At 42.2% G+C, this 16,687-nt stretch overlaps 1 protein-coding gene across 4 annotated transcripts in view; it reads right to left on the minus strand.

Annotated features, from left to right (window-relative positions):
* tbc1d2b (TBC1 domain family, member 2B) overlaps nt 1–16,687 on the minus strand; it is a 137,995-nt gene that overhangs the window by 13,858 nt on the left and 107,450 nt on the right. For 3 of the 4 annotated variants that reach the window (XM_048520901.2, XM_059640116.1, XM_048520902.2), the window contains one exon: nt 12,817–13,311. The exons of the other annotated variant lie outside the window; for it this stretch is intronic. In XM_048520901.2, coding sequence (XP_048376858.2) covers nt 12,817–13,311 — 495 coding nt within the window. The remainder of the gene's footprint in view (nt 1–12,816; nt 13,312–16,687) is intronic. 4 annotated transcript variants of the gene reach the window in all.

A 16,687-nucleotide genomic window follows, 5' to 3' on the forward strand; every position in this document is an offset into this window, starting at 1 on the left:
AGGCTGCAGAGTCCCCAAGTGGGAAATGAGATGCAGTTCTTCCAGCTTCTGCTGAGCCTCACTGGAGCACTGCAGCAGGCTCAAGACAGATGTTGGCTAGGGAACAGGGCAGTGTGTTGAAGTGACAGGCAGCTGGAAACCTGGGTCTTTTTTACAGACAGAACCTCAGTGTTCCATAAAGCGGTGACCCAATCTGCGTTTGTCTCCCCAGCACTGCTGTGACCACATCGACAGCAGCAACTACAGTAGACGAGATTCAGTGATGTGCAAGTGAATCACTGCTTCACCTGGAAGGTGAGCCTGGAGCTTTGGAAAGTGAAGGTAAATGGGAGGTATTGCTCCTTCTGTGCCTGCATGGGAAGTTTCAGAGACGGTGTGAGGGGTGTTAGGATTGGAAGAGTGGACGAGGGTGTCCCAGAAGGAATAGATCCTACAAAATGCTAACTAGGGAGGGAAGGGGAATGTATGTCTGTTGATGGCATCCCCCCTCCGACCCCGTGTTGAGCATATACCTCTTCCTAACTACTATCCGTTCTGAAAGTCATCACCAGACTCAAAACTCTACTTTCTCTCCACAGTTTTCGCCAGACATGTTGAATTTCCCTAGCAATTTCAGTTCTTGTTCAGATCTTCGGTGATTGCGGTTCTTTGTTTTATAGATCTGTCAGCCATTTGTTTAATTTAACTTTATTAATTGTTGTCAATGTTCACGCAAAAGGAGAATTTGCACCATGTACAATTCATGCCAAAGAGCAGTAAAAAGCTAGGCACATGTCTGAAGCCTTAATTTCAGGAACTGGTTTTCATTAGTAGTCAACATCTTACACACTCATCTAAGATAGTGCTGCTAGAAAGCCTTCATCATTTCACATTAGTTAGATTTCTTTGATAGAGCAGATAGTAACATTCCCAAATTGTAACTTGTTGCAGTAAAATGGTCGCAATCAATTTGGAGAAATCCAAACAGTAGGCTTGGGCCTTATTTATAGAAGTTGTCATGATCTGCAGGTGCTAACAACCACCACTAGATGGCAGAAAAACAGGAGGCTGGAAGAACACAGCAAGCCAGGCAGCATTTGAGGGAAAGGAACAGTGAACGTTGGATTAGACTAGATTCCCTACAGGTATAACCTTCTTCAGGACTGGGTCCAGATGTTGCCTGGCTTGCTGTGTTCTTCCAGCATCCTGTTTGTCTATCTAGGATTCCAGCATCAGCAGTTCTTTTTTGGCTCCTACCACTAGATGGCAAATGTTCCACATGCAAGGATTTCAAGATGTATTAAATCAACAATCTCATCTTGTATCTAAGCAGTGTATAAGCAAGGTGAGAAATGAAGATTAACCGCCAATTTTAATTAGAGATCAACTTTTCTGTTTGGGGAACAAAGGACAAGTAGCCTTAAATCAGGCAGCTCAGAAAGATGAGCATGGAAAAATATGATTAACAGGAAAAGAGAAGCTTTTGCCAGTAACAAGGAGTCAAACGTATGACAGAAACAGCAATGCTCAATGCCATTAATCATCTGTGTTATTGAGTCATTTTAAATTGGAAATTAAAAAAACAAACAAAAACTGACTTCCTCACTCTGCTAAAGAACAGAATAAAAGTGCATATTCTTCACTGGCTGCACAAAACGGGTGATCTTAAAGCCTCTTAAATGGTGAGTGAAGCTCCAAGTCAAACTGGTTCACTTCAGAACAGTTTTAGCAGTTCAGGAGTTCCTTCCTCTCTTTTATTCCACTGATCTTTCCTTCAGGGATACGGGAGGGTGAATGTGAAGAATCACTTCACTCAATTATCCATTCCCAGGCCTCAGTGACAGCTCACAGCACAAATAATTAATGACCCAAATTGCTTGTGGCATCTCAGTTTCTACTCATACATCCTACGAAGAGTCATCAATATTGAGTGTTGTCCATCTCAGGCTGATTTAAAAAAAAACATTTTGTCTTCATGTGGGCAGCCAGAACAAACAGTACTAACAGTCTTTGGGCTGAAACAGGTAGTGAGTGAAGGGGGCTCTTTGCAAATATTGAAGAACTAGTTACAAAGTTGAGAAAGATTATTTAATGACTTTATAAAATCAACAGAATGTCAAGTGCAGATAGAGACCATTCGAACCACTGAGTCTGCACTGACCGTCAGATGAGCAACCCACCCTATCCCTGTAACCCCACATTTACCATAATTAACTCACTTAGCCTGCACATCCCCGAACACTACAGGGCAATTTAGTACAGCCAATTCACCTAACCTGCACATCTCTCGGCTGTGGGAGGAAATCCAAGCAGACAAGGACAGAACATGCAAACTCCACACAGACAGTTGCCTGAGGCTAAAACAAACTTGGGCCCCTGGTACCTGCACCAGTGCTAACCACTGGACTACTGTACCACCCCACAAAGAGTTTATTGAATTTTGTAATGTGCTGTCAATCATCAGGCATGTTTGTGGGAATTCCACTGGCCTCTAAAAACGGAGAAATCTCAAAGGGGTCTAAAGTGATGAAAATCACTATTGTTACTAAGTTATGTAGAGTACGTGGTCCCTTTAAGTATTTTTCTAAGTTTAGAGATTTAAACAAAAAAAGTCTGTATTTGTTGAACACGTACATCCAGACATAAAATGGAAGCATGTATTGATCTGGCTGAGAGACTGGAAACCTTAGGCTTGTTTTGGTATTTTGGCAATGAACTGGAATCAGCCAGTTAAACTGAACCAAGCACTTAGGTGACTGAAAGCCAATTGAATTTAAATATGATGGTTTTGACAAACTCAGACCAACTCAAGATGGACAGGGTTGTTAAGAAAGCATATGGTGTTTTGGCTTTCATTAACAGGGGGATTGAGTTTAAGAGTCGTGAGATCTTGTTGCAGCTCTATAAAACTTTGGTTAGACCGCACTTGGAATACTGCGTCCAGTTCTGGTCGCCGTATTATAGGAAAGATGTGGATGCTTTGGAGAGGGTTCAGAGGAGGTCTACCAGGATGCTGCCTGGACTGGAGGGCTTATCTTATGAAGAGAGGTTGACTGAGCTCGGACTCTTCTCATTTGAGAAAAGGAGGAGGAGAGGGGACCTCATTGAGGTATACAAGATAATGAGAGGCATAGATAGAGTTGATAGCCAGAGACTATTTCCCAGGGCAGAAATGGCTAGCACGAGGGGTCATAGTTTTAAGCTGGTTGGTGGAAAGTATAGAGGGGATGTCAGAGGCCGGTTCTTTACACAGAGAGTTGTGAGAGCATGGAATGCGTTGCCAGCAGCAGTTGTGGATGCAAGGTCATTGGGGTCATTTAAGAGACTGCTGGACATGCATATGGTCACAGAAATTTGAGGGTGCATACATGAGGATCAATGGTCGGCACAACATTGTGGGCTGAAGGGCCTGTTCTGTGCTGTACTGTTCTATGTTCTATGTTCTAACTCTAATGCAAGAAAATTGATACGTTATCCAAGGTAAATAAGGAGAGGGGCTGAGGATGAACCGCCATCTGAAAAATAAGCACCTAGCTCTCTCAAGAAGCACCATCCTGTTCATAAAAGGTACCACCACGGCACGTCTGGCTAAGAGTCTTCACTGAGAAAATACCCCAAACAAAATCAGCAGAAAAGTGTTTGTGGCGTGAGATCAACAGAAGGCAGTGTTCTAGAAGAGACATTCTGTGAGAATTGGAGAGATTACATTTTAACATATTGTTGTCTTATTATTTGGGTTTATATCAGTGGGACTTGTTTATTTGAACAGTATTCCAGTAGAATTTAGTTCAATTTGGGTACTAGGGTGGAATTGTTCAGTTTGTTAGTAATTTTGTTAATTTGTTCATTGTTGGGGTTAAATAAATTGTTACTTGTGACTTATAAAGTGGAGATCAGGAATTTTCACTCTTAACCACTCTTGACAGATTATGAGGGGCAACGCAAACTTCTCTGGATTTTTTTGGATTTAATTTTTGGAAGGGAACCTCTACTCCCATCATAACAGATTGGGGCTTGTGTTTTGGTTTAATTATCAGAGGGGTTCAACCTTCCTTCCTTTCGTAACAGCTTTGGGCCTCCAGTCCGGGATCTGGCCAGTCCATATACGGGGATCTAAATGGATCTGAATGGATTTGGACAGATTTAAACAGACTTAAGGATTAGTGTTCCTGATCTTAAGTAAGAAAAATCTGTTTAAATTAAAAATGAGGGGAATGGCTTTTAACTTTGCTAAAGTGACTCTGGGGTTTAAAGATGCTTCCCAAATTTGCCAAGAAAAGGTTTAGAAAAACAGAGGAAGGATATACTGATAAAATTAGCAAACAGGATAGAATTGGGCTTGTCAGGGCTGTCTTCTGGAAGACTACCTCTCCAGCCTTTCTCCCGTCAATCTCACATCTCAAATGCCTTCCTTCTGCTGAATTCTGCTTTCACTAATTGCTTCTGTGAGGACTCTTAGCTAGAAATGCCCTGGTACCTTTTAATTAGGTGATGCTTTCTCTGAGAGCTAAAAGGTATTGTCTCTTTGGCAGCTGGCTCGCTCCGATTTTCCAAATGCCCTCATCTTTATGCCCATGATGACAGAACAATATTTCTAAGACAAGATTGGTTCAATGTTGTCAACACCATCAGATACTAAAAACCTCTTAGATTTAAATCTAAGTGCTTGTTTTAAATTGATTGGCTGAATTGAAAAGACTTCTTGTCTTGGTAAAAATGCTGCTCGGCTGTTCAATACAAAATGTTTCCATGTGGGGGCTCTCTGTGCACCGGCATTTCAAGCTGCTGATCAGACATCAATTTTAACTTTAAGCACTGAAAAAACATCATCTTTTAATGGGATGATGCACTGTTTTTCCCATAATCCTTTTTTTTAAACCAACAAGTTCTAACTTTCTGCCTTCCAATTCACGAATGCTCTACACAACTTCGTAACATAGATCAGAAATGGAAATGTTAACTAATGATTGCACAATATTCAGCGCCACTCATTACTCCTCAGGTATTGAAGCAGACCATGGTCACATTAACAAGATCCAGGCACATTCCAGGTTTGGGCTATCAAGTGAGCAGTAATATTCACACCAAAAATCTCAAGTAATGATCATCTCCAACAAGTGACAATTTGACTGCACCTCCTCTATTCAACACCATTGTTACTGAATCGCCCAATACCAATATCCTAAGGGTTTTATTATTGACCAGAAACTGAACTATATGACCCATATCAATATTACCAATGGCTACAGGAGCAAGCGACTCACCTCATGACTTTCCAAAGTCTGTCTACCATCTTTCTACAAGACACAACTCAGGAGTGTAATGGAATACTCCCCACTTCTCTGCTGTGGGAGCTGCACACATCCAGGCAAGAAACGTAACATCATTCAGGACAAAGCAGTATGTCTGAGTGGCACCGCATCCATAAACATTCGCACTCTCCACCAATCGATGCTCAGTAGCAGAACAGTGTACCATCTACAAGATGCACTGCAGTAATTCACCAAGCCTCTTCAGACCTTCCAAATTCACTACTGTCAAGGAGGACAAGGACAGCTGACACACAGGACATTACCACCTCTAGGTTCCCTTTCAAATCACTCACCACCCTAACATGGAAATACAGTATTGCTCCTTTATAGTCACTGGATCAAAGTCTTGGAACTCTCTCTCTCTAACACCACTGTGGGTGTATCTGCACCAAATAGACTGCAGTAGTTCAAGGCGGCAGACCATTTTCTCCAGGGGATTAGGATGGGCAACTAATGCTAGCAGAGCCAGCAATGACCCTGTCCTCTGAATTGGAAAAAGAAAAAGAAGTAGCTTTTCAGCAATTAAAATTAATTTAATTGTCAGATAAAATGTCAGAAATATTTTCCTGTCTGGACCAAAGGAGTCAAATTCTTTGGTTTCTTCCCCACAGAAAAACATCCCTCAACCGTCACCCTTTGCTTCCTACCATTCAGCCAATTGTGGATCCAATTCAACAAATTTCCTTGGATCGCATGTACTCCTACTTTTTGCTATCACCCTCCCTTATCAAAAAGGCCTTCCTAACTTCCAAGCAGACGACATCAAAAGCACTGTCCTTCGTTTACACACCTGGTCACCTCTTCAAAAACTTCAATCAAGTTGGCCTGACATGACTTCTCCTTAACAAAACCACTCTGACTACTGTTTATTAATTTCCCCTGTCTCCAAATGCAAATTAATTCAGTTTCTGCACCAGAGATTAAACAGACCAACCTGTAGTACCCTGGTTTATCCTTACTTCCCTTCTTGAATAATAGTACCACTGGCTGTCCTGCAGGCCTCCAGCACCTCTCCTGCAGCCACAGAGGAATTGAAAACTTTTGCAAGCTAACTGAGCGTCTCCACAATAATGAAAGTGGTGCAAAGCATTATCATGACTTCCAGAGCTTAGTTATTAGAGGTAACAGATTAAAAAAGGTCGACAACCAATCAAATCACGTTTTGGGGGGAAGATAAGGGATGAGGGACTTGTAGAATCAATTGGTCTTAGTCTATTCTGTATGATTTTGTATGAAACCTCTAAATAAGGGATGCCAGGCATGCCACTATAATAGACTGTGTTAAAAGTAAGCAAAGACCCATCGTGAGGAAGGGCAAAGGACAGAAAATTGTCAGTTATTTCAAATTATGAACCCTGTCCATCTATGCCAAAAGTACAGCAGAATATAAACTAGCAAGGCATTTTCTATGCTCCTCACAACAATGCCAATTCATATAAAAAAACCACTTGATAGCAACTTATTTTCATGAGACATTATAATTACAAATATAACTACACCATCAGATACAATCACAATCAGATGTATTGTGACTAAAGCATCTACAGACTGGGCATCTTCTAGGACCTCCATTTCACTGAATCACATTTTGCTGGTTACCTCAAGTAAATGTAAATTAGGCAAGATTATCTTTAAAATTAAACCCTAGTGACATGGCTATGATAATGCATCCACTCTATTAATTAACACCTGTCATTTCTCATTTGAACACCCTGCTTTCTCAGACTAAAATTAAATGGCATAATGTGTATAGTCCACACACTTCCAGTGTAGCTTCAACCTAGCCTGCATCTCTCAAGGGTTTTCTCAATACTTGAACTCATTAGATATAGACAACTGGGATCAAATGAATCTCTTCAAGAGTTAGGGGTATTCTTAAGAGGGAAATTAGGAGGGCAAAGAATGAGACATCTGCCAAGGCTAAGGACAATCCAAAGTAGATAAAGGTGGATAATCTCCAGGTCCTGATTAAATGCATCACTGCAGGAAGTTAGGGAAGAAACTGTGGGGTCCCCAGGAGAGATGTATGTATCATCTATTACCACTGGGTGAGATGCCAGAGAGTGGGCGACTAATGTTGTGCCTCTATTTAAAGAAGGTTGTAAGGAGAAATCTGGGAACTATAGACCTGAGAGTCTGACTTCGGCAGTGGGCAAATTAGATTAGATTCCCTACAATGTGGGAACAGGCCCTTCGACCCAACAAGTCCACACCGCCCCTTATAGCATCCCACCCAGACCCCTCCCCTATAACCCACACACCCCTGAACACTACAGACAATCCAGCTAGCCTGCACATCTTTGGATTGTGGGAGGAAACTGGAGCACCCAGAGGAAACCACGCAGACATGGGGAGAATGTGCAAACTCCACACACACAGTCGCCCAAGGCTGGAATCGAACCCGGGTCCCTGGTGCTGTGAGGGTGCAGTGCTAACCACTGAGCTACCGTGCCGCCCCTAAATTGTTGAAAATAAGTTTGAAAGATGGGATTTATATGCATTTAAAGAATTAAGGGTAGTCAGCATGGTTTTGTGCAAGGGAAATAGTGTCTCACAAACTTGATTGAGTTATTTGAGGAAGTAACCAAAACCATTGATGGTGACAGAGCAATAGATGTTGTTTTCATTGACTTTAGTCAAGCCTTTGACAAGGTTCCACATGAAAGACTAATTAGTAAATTTATATCACATTGGATTCAGGGTGAGCTTGCCAAACGGATACAGAATTAGCTTGATGGTAGGGGACAGAGGGTGGTGGTGGTGGTGGTCTGTTTTTCAGACTGGAGGCCTATGACCAGCAGTGCTCAACAGGCATCAGTACTGAGTCTAATTTTGTCTGCCATTTAAATAAACAATTTGGTTGAGAATATAGAAGGCATGTTAGTAAGTAATGGTGGACACCAAACTTGGTGGCATTGTGGACAGTGAAGAAGATTATCTAAGATTACGAAGAGATCTTGGTCAACTGGGCCAGTGGGCTGGGGAGTAGCAGATGGAGTTTAATTTGGGTAAATGCCAGGTACTGCATTTTGGTATAACAGACAAGGGCAGGATTTACACAATTAATGGTACAGCCCTTGATAGTGTTATAGAACAGAGAGACCTAGAGGTTCGATAAATTCTTTGAAATTTGCATCGCAGATTGACTGGGTGGTTCAGAAGGTATTCGGCATGCTTGCCTTCATTGCTCAGATCTCTGAATATTGGAGTTGGAATATCATGTTGAAGTTGTACAGGATGTGGCAAGGTAGTTCTGGTTGCCCTGCTATAGGAAGGATATTGTTGAACTGGAAGGGTTTCAACAAAGATTTACCGGGATGTTGCTGGGAATAGAGGGCTTGATTTATAAGGAGAGTCTATCGAGGCTGGGACCTTTATTCACTGGCACATAGGTGGTGGAGGGGTCACCCGAGAGGTTTATAAAATCATGAGTGGCAGACACAAGGTGAATAGCAAGTGTCTTTTCCCTGGAGTGTGGGAATTCAAAACTATGGTGCATATTTTTAAGTCGAGCAGAGAAAGTTTCAAAAAGGACACGAAAGGCAACTTTTTACATACAATGGTTCATGTGTTGAAAGAACTGTCAAAGGGAGTGGTGGATGCAGTTACAACATTTAAAAGGCATTTGAACATGAATAGGAAAGGATTGGAGGGATATGCACACAGACAAGTAGGATTAGTTTAGTTTAGTTTGGAATGTAGGTATGGAATAGTTGGGCCGAAGGGTCTGTTTTCATGAATTATGACTAATTCTATAACTCAGCTCAGAAATCTTTCACTTATTTGTAATTGCAGTCATAGAGATCTACAACACAGAAAAAGACCTTTCAGGCAACTGCATCCATTCTGGTCAAAAACAACTATTTAATTATTCTAAGATAATACAGTGTGGAGCTGGAGGAACACAGCAGGCCAGGCAGCATCAGAGGAGCAGGAAAGCTGAAGTTCCTTCTTCAGAAATGGAGGGCGAAGGAAGCTCAGAAATAAATGGGGAGGGCGGAAGGGAGCTCAGAAATAAATGGGGAGGGGGAAGGGAGCTCAGAAATAAATGGGGAGGGGGAAGGAGAGTAAGGTAGGTGAGTGCAAGTAGGGAGTGGTGGGGATTGGTTAGTGAGTGGGAGGAGTGGATAGGTGGGAGAAAAGATGGACAGGTTGTACCAGGTCAAGCTGCATCCGCTGCTCCCAATGTGGCCTCCTCTACGTCAGTGAGACCAAGCGAAGGCTTGGACCTCGCTTTGTAGACCATCTGAGCTCTACTACACCTCCCGACTGGAAACTATTTTAACTCCCCCCTCAGACTTCCTGGGTTTCCTCCAGTGTCACAATGATGCCACCTGCAAACTGGAGGAGCAGTACTCCATATTCCACCTCAGGAGCCTACAGCCCAATGGCCTAAATGTGGATTTTACCAGTTTCAAAATCTCCCCACTCCCAGCCTCATCCCATGAGCCACCCCTTCCTCTCATTCTCGCCTCCTTGACTTGACCCAACCTGTCCATCTTCTCTCCTTTACATCTAACTAATCCAAACCCACTTTCCAGCACTTGGCACCTAAAGAGCCTTGGTATCACAAGTGCACATCCAAATGCTTTTTGAATGTGACAAGGGCTTCTGCCTCTATCACCCTTATAAGCGGTGAGTTCTAGATTCCTTCCACCCTCTGGATGAAAAAACATTTTCCCCTCATCTCCTCTAAACCCTTACCTTGCATCCCTCCAGTCAGTGGTCTGTCCATCAAGGGACAAGGTTTCTTTCCTCTTACTCTATGTTTCTCAATATTATACATCTCAATCATGTTCCCCCCCACCTCTACACTAAAGAAAATAACCCCAGTCTGTCCAGTCTCTCTTCATAATTGAAAATCCCAAGCCCAGGCAACATCCTGGTAAATCACTTCTACACTCTCTTCAGTGTCATCACATCCATCCTCTAATGTGTATTCCAGAGTGTACACAATACTCACTACTTACCACCCCATCAATTTTGGTGTCATCTGCATACTTACTAATCAACCCTACCACATTTAAGTCTAAATCACATTTAAACCACAAACAGCAGTCACTGCCTCCTAACAGAACCCACTGGACACAGACCTCTATTCGTCGCTTCTTTGAGAAATTCAGTCAAGTTGGTCAGACATGAGTTCCCCTTAATGTTCCTTCTCAGGATCAGCCAGTCAAGTATTGCCAGATGTTTGGAGATTATAAAATTCTCATGTATATTCAAATCTTTCCATGGCAGGACAGATCATCCATTCAGAATAACAAGGTGTAGAGCAGGATGAACACAGTAGGCCAAGGAGCAGAGGAGCAGGAAAGCTTGGCCTACTATGTTCATCCAGCTCTATACCTTGTTTTCTCAGATTCTCCGGCATCAGCAGTTCCTACTATCTCTCTCATCCATGAGGAACTTCTGATTGTAGATACTTAAAAAAATTTTCAGCCTGGTCTCACAGCACTGATGGCTGGATACATCATTGAGGATGGGAATATTTGTGGAGCCTTCTCCTCCAGTGAGTTATTAAATTGTTCACCACCATTCGCAATTACATGTGGCAGGACTGCACAGCTTAGATCTGAACTGTCAGTTGGGTGATTGCTTAGTTTTATCTAATGAATACTGCTTCCACTCCCTGGCATGCAAGTAGCCCTGTGTTACAGCTTCACCTGGCTGTTAACTCATTTTAGGTATGCCCTCCTACACACTATTTTACCAGGATCACCCGGTTTCACAGTAATGGAGGAATGGGGGATATGCCTGGTCACAGGGTTGCTGATTGCATTGGAGCACAATTTTTTGTATGATGGCCCACAGGACCTCATTGATGCCCAGTTGAGTTGCTAGATCTGCTTGAATTCTCTTCAAGTGCTGCAAAATGTAATTGAGGATGTTTCCGATTTGAAGGTGAACTGTGCTTCCATGGTTAATGTTAGTGGTCACTCACTGATACGGTCATGGACAGATCTGCCTGGAACAAGTAGATCTCACCACCTTCTGCAGATCCAATCTAGCAGCTGTAACCTTTAGGACTCAACTAACTCAGTAAGCAGTGGTGCTGCCAAGGCACACTCAGTGACAGACACTAAAGAACACTTCCAAGTGGAAGATCACTGATTCTTCAGCTAAGGGAGGGCAAGGTTGATTAATCAGTAGGAATTTTCCAACGGACATATTTGATTTGAATCCATAAGATTTGTCAGATCTGAAATCAATATTCAGGAACTCCCTTACAACTTTATAACAATGTGGCAATGCCTCTACTGGGTGCCTCCCCGCAGTGGTACAGGGCACATCTACATATGGTGATGATAACGTCTGGGACACTGTCCTACTCTCAGAATCGCCTACAATGTTAGGCCGTTGCTGACTCGTCTGTAAGATAGCTCTCGCAATTTTGGTAGCAGCTCCAGATGTTTCTGAGGTACGCAGGGGTCTCTACAGCTAGTCAGCTAGTCAGTGCCAGGTTGTCTGTCTGGCTTTCAGCCTTTTTATTTTTCCCTTTTTTTTTAGAAAAACTAAATGGCTTGCCAGACCATATCAGAGGGCAGTTAAGAGTCAATCAAATTCCATTAATCCCTCTTTTACATAACCTAGTTATAGACAGATTCCTCCTGGCTCTGACTCCTGGATATGGGATATCAAAGCAGTGAGAACAGCAGAAGAGTTTGGAATCAATTACCAAAACAATGGAAATTACTGAAATGGTTTAAAAAGCAGTCAACCCATTAAAAAAGTCTGGAAAGATTGATTTCTGCCTCTGAGAAACCTAAATGATTTTCAACAACATTGCATTCACAGGAAGCAGTTAATGTTCTGAGATCATTGCAATACAGACACGGGGAAATTAAGTGCGCAATCATCTGGAGCACCCCAAGCTGATGTCAGTTCATTTCTTGAGATCCCCTTAATAGCAAAACATCAGAGGTCCCTGTGGCTTGCAGCAGAGTGAATTTGAAAGATAAATTAAGGAATTAAATAGTTGAATAACTGCCCAAGAGGGTGATACAGGCAGGCACCCTGACAACATTTTGGTCGTAGTCAAACACTTGAAATGCTACATCTATAGGCCAAGTGCGAGGAAATGGGACAAATAGTTAGGTGCTTGATGATCAGTGTAGATATGATGGCCAAATAGCCTCTTTCCACATTGTATGACTCCAAGTGTAATTAAATTGTACGGCGGTTTATCAAGAACACATTTAACTACTAGGTGTGGAGAGCAAACTTTCACTGGAAATTCCTCTATTCTAATCTATTTAATTGAGCTGCCAAGCTAAGATATAAATCAACATGCTCAAACAGGCTATTAAGCTTTGAACTACATTTTGATGCAACAATGCTACAATTTAAACAATGGAAGTTTAACACAAGAAACTTTTTATGTAATGAAACTAGCTTAAAATTCAATTTTTTGTTAGCAGGTTACTTTCTACAAGCTGACTGGATGCTCAAGAGAAACTGTAATTGAACAGAACTAGCTTATTGTAAACTCAAGGTTCCTATCCAAATACAAACAAGTTCACACCTGTTTAAGCCTTGGCAGTATCCCACATCCGGATTCCTCCAGGAAAATGCCAACAGAACATTTCGAAGTTTTTGTATTCCTTCAGAAGTTGGTGAGGCATAGTGCCTATTGTTTGGCAAAGTGCGCATAAGGTCCAGCTCAATTTGCTTTGAAGCAGGATTCTGTTTCTCTAGTGCTTTCTCCAGCAAGGAGTTAAAATACCCCGAATTATGCTTATCTCTGTATTTTCGGACATGGAGGTTGACACACCATTTCCAGATCTTTGACCTATGTTCATGTGGAACACCCCAGCGAATTAAGTTCTTCAGTTCTGGTGTGCGCACCATTTCTCGGTTCACAGTACTAGCAAAGTAATTTGCCCACTTGACTCCCACAGAGATCTCATAACTATCAGTGAGTGATAGAGACTTTAAATCTAAAGCCCGAACTTTGGCAACCAACTTCTCCTCTTCATCATCTTCAGGGACCGTCTTGAAGCCATATATGTCGTACTCACTGAAAGCAAAAAGATCATATGCTTTTTATAAAGTGTTTATTTTCAAGCTACTTATATTGAAATGATTATTAAACGAGAGATTGTTTTTGAAGGCCCAAAAAACATTTAAAAAGTGGATTTTTTTTCATTCGCATATTTTTCAGACCCAAGGTCTTCTTTTCTGCTGTTTCTATAATGGAGTAAGGGGCATTTTTGAAATTATTCAAAAATTGATCAAATATATTCCAGATTCCTGCAATATATTCCAAGAAGTGACGTGCAATAATCATTCATAAAGGACTTTATGTTTTGAGATCCACTGTTCATTTTACTAGTAGCTCCTTTGGTTTGAAACTTGGAAGATTTAATAGCTAAACAGAGGCTAAAATAAATTTAGCTCAACATGTGAACAATTGGCACCAAAGGATCTTTTCTCAGCTCAAAGATTTTTGCCAGATTCAGTCAACATATTTGTCAGGACAAGCCGAGTATCTGTTCATTATTGTGAACTGCAATGTCTGCAGTTTGATCCCAAAAAGAAATATCCATCTCCATAGAATTTACACTTTGTTTGTTCTGTCCTATTGCAGTCATAAATGCAAAATAATCATTTTCCCAACCCAGAAGTATATTTTTACTTTGTCATTCTTACAAACTTGAAAACATCCATGTGTTAATCAGATAAGGAACATGCTATGATGTTTACTTGTAGTATGCAATGGTGGGCATCGCTTGCTTTAGAAGCCACACAAATCCATAACTGTATGGCTATAATGGAGAATGTACTGCAGTGATATGGAAGGAAATTCTGTAATCCACTTTTAAAGGGACTAATCATGAATAGGAGCATAAAGTACAGGAGCAGAATTAGACCAAATAGCCAGAGTCTGCTTTCGATCATGGCTGATACATTTCTCAACTACATTTTCCTGGTTTCTCACCATAGCCTTTGATCCCATTACTAATCAACAAACTATTTGTCTTAAAGAAAATCAATGACTAGGCATTCACAGCCTTCTGAAGTAATGAGTTCCACAGATTCACCACCCTCTGGTTCAAGAAATTCCTCCTCAGAGCTTTAAAGGGTTGTCCTTTAACTCGGAGGCTGTGCCTTCGGCTCCTAGTCTCTCTTGCTAGTGGGGAGATCTTCTCCATATCCACGCCATCCAGCCCTCTCGGTATTCTGTAAGTTTCAATGAGATTTCATCCTTCTGAGCTTTATTGAGAACAGACCCAGAGGCCTCAACTGCTCCTCATATGACAAGCCTTTCATTCACAGGATCGTGCTTGTGAACCTCCCCTGGACCCCCTCAAAGGCCAGCATAACCTTCCTTAGATACAGGGCCCAAAACTGCTCTTCATCCAGCTTCACATTTTGTTATCTTGGGTTCTCCAGCGTCTGCAGTTCACATTATCTCTGATCACAATTTTATCCTCACTGCGAAGCCTCTTCCAGGGATGCCCAACCTGAAGAAGTTATCCTCCTCCCTCTGGACCAACCTCAGGGAATCTCTGTCCCACAGTAACTCTGTCTTCTCCTCTATCCATCTTCAGTCCGCCTCGCCCTCTCTCCCTATTTATTTCAGAACCCTCTCCCCATCCCCCTCTGATGAAGGGTCTAGGCCCGAAACGTCAGCTTTTGTGCTCCCGAGATGCTGCTTGGCCTGCTGTGTTCATCCAGCTTCACACTTTGTTATCTTGGATTCTCCAGCATCTGCAGTTCACATTATCTCTGATCACAATATTCCAAATGCTGTTTGACCATAGCCTTATACAGTCTCAGCAGCGCATCTCTGCTCATGAATTCTAGCCACCTAAAAATGAATGCTAAGGTCGCATTTGTTTTCCTAACTGCCAAGTGAACACTGAAATGTGAACTTTAAAATCCTGAACTAGGACTCTTAAGTCCCCTTATGCTCGAGACTTATGAATCCTTTCCCCTTGAGGAAAAGGCTCTCTCCTCTCTTTTTCCCAAAGGGCATAATTTCACACTTTCCCATAACGTATTCCATCTGCCACTTCTTTGCCCACTCTCTTACCTGTTCAATTCCTTCTGCAGCCTCCCCACTTCCTCAACATTACCGGTCCCTCCATCTATCTGTGTCATCTGCAAACATATCAACAAGGCCCTTGATTTCTTCTTCCAGATGGTTAATGTGTAATGTGAATAAGCTGTGGTCCCAACACTAACCTTGTGAAACTCTACTAGCCACCAACTGTTATCCAAGAAAGATCCCTTTCTCTCCACTCTCTGCTTTCTGCCAGTCAGCTATTCCCCAATACCATCAGCTCTTATCTAAGATAGCAGCCTTGTGTGGCACCTTGTCAGACACCTTTGAGAAATCCAAATATGTCATGTCCAATGGCTCTCCTTTGTCTAACTTGCATCATCTCCTCAAAGAATTCTAACAGATTTGACAGCCTTTACCTCAGCTCGACAGAGCCGTGCTGATTCGAGGCTATTTATTTCAAAATACTCTGCAATTGCATCCTTAATAATGGACTCTAAAGTCTTACCAATAACCAAGATCAAGATTAGCCAGCCCTGTAATTTCCCATCTTCTGCCTCTCTCCCTTCTTTAATAGGGATGTTACCCTAGCCTCTTCAGTCCTCTGGGATCCTCCCTGACCCCAGTTATCCCTGAAAGATCATCAATGCCTCCACAATCTCCTTCAGAACGCTGGGTGTAGTCCATCCAAAGTGGATGATGTATCCATCTTCAGATCTTTCAACTTTCCCAGCGCGTTCTCCTTAGTGATGGCCACTGCACTCACCTTTGTCCCCTGACTTTCTAGAAGTTCAGATATGGTACTGGTGTCTTCCACTGTGAAGACTGATGCAAAAGTAACCATTCAGTTCTTCAGGCATTCCTTTACTGCGCATTACTACTACTTTAACCTCATTTTCCAACAATCCAAAGTCTACTCGTCTCTCTCTTTCCTTCCATATATTAAAAAAGCCTCTCGCAATATTCTTTCATACTAATAGCTAGTTTACACTCATATTTCATCTTCTCCCTCTTTACTGCTTTTCTAAGTTGTTCTCTGCTGGTTTTTGTAGGATTTCCACTAATCGTCTCTGCATTGTATGCTCGCTCTTTTGCTTTTATACTGTCCCTAACTTCTCTTGTCAGCCAAGGTGCCTCGTTCTCACCTCAGAATGTTTCTTCTTTGGGATGAATTTCTGCTGTGCCTCCCTAATTACTCAAACTCCTGACATTGCTGCCTCACCATCTTTCCTGCTAGGATCCCCTTCTAACCAATCCTGGCCAGCTTCTCGGTTAACAAGGTGTAGCGCGGGATGAACACAGCTGGCCAAGCAACATAAATGGGTCTAGGCCCGAAACATCAACTTTCCTATTCCTCTGATGCTGCTTGGCCTGCTATGTTCATCCA

This window comes from Stegostoma tigrinum, chromosome 36 (assembly GCF_030684315.1).
Source record: "Stegostoma tigrinum isolate sSteTig4 chromosome 36, sSteTig4.hap1, whole genome shotgun sequence".
NCBI lineage: Eukaryota > Metazoa > Chordata > Chondrichthyes > Orectolobiformes > Stegostomatidae > Stegostoma > Stegostoma tigrinum.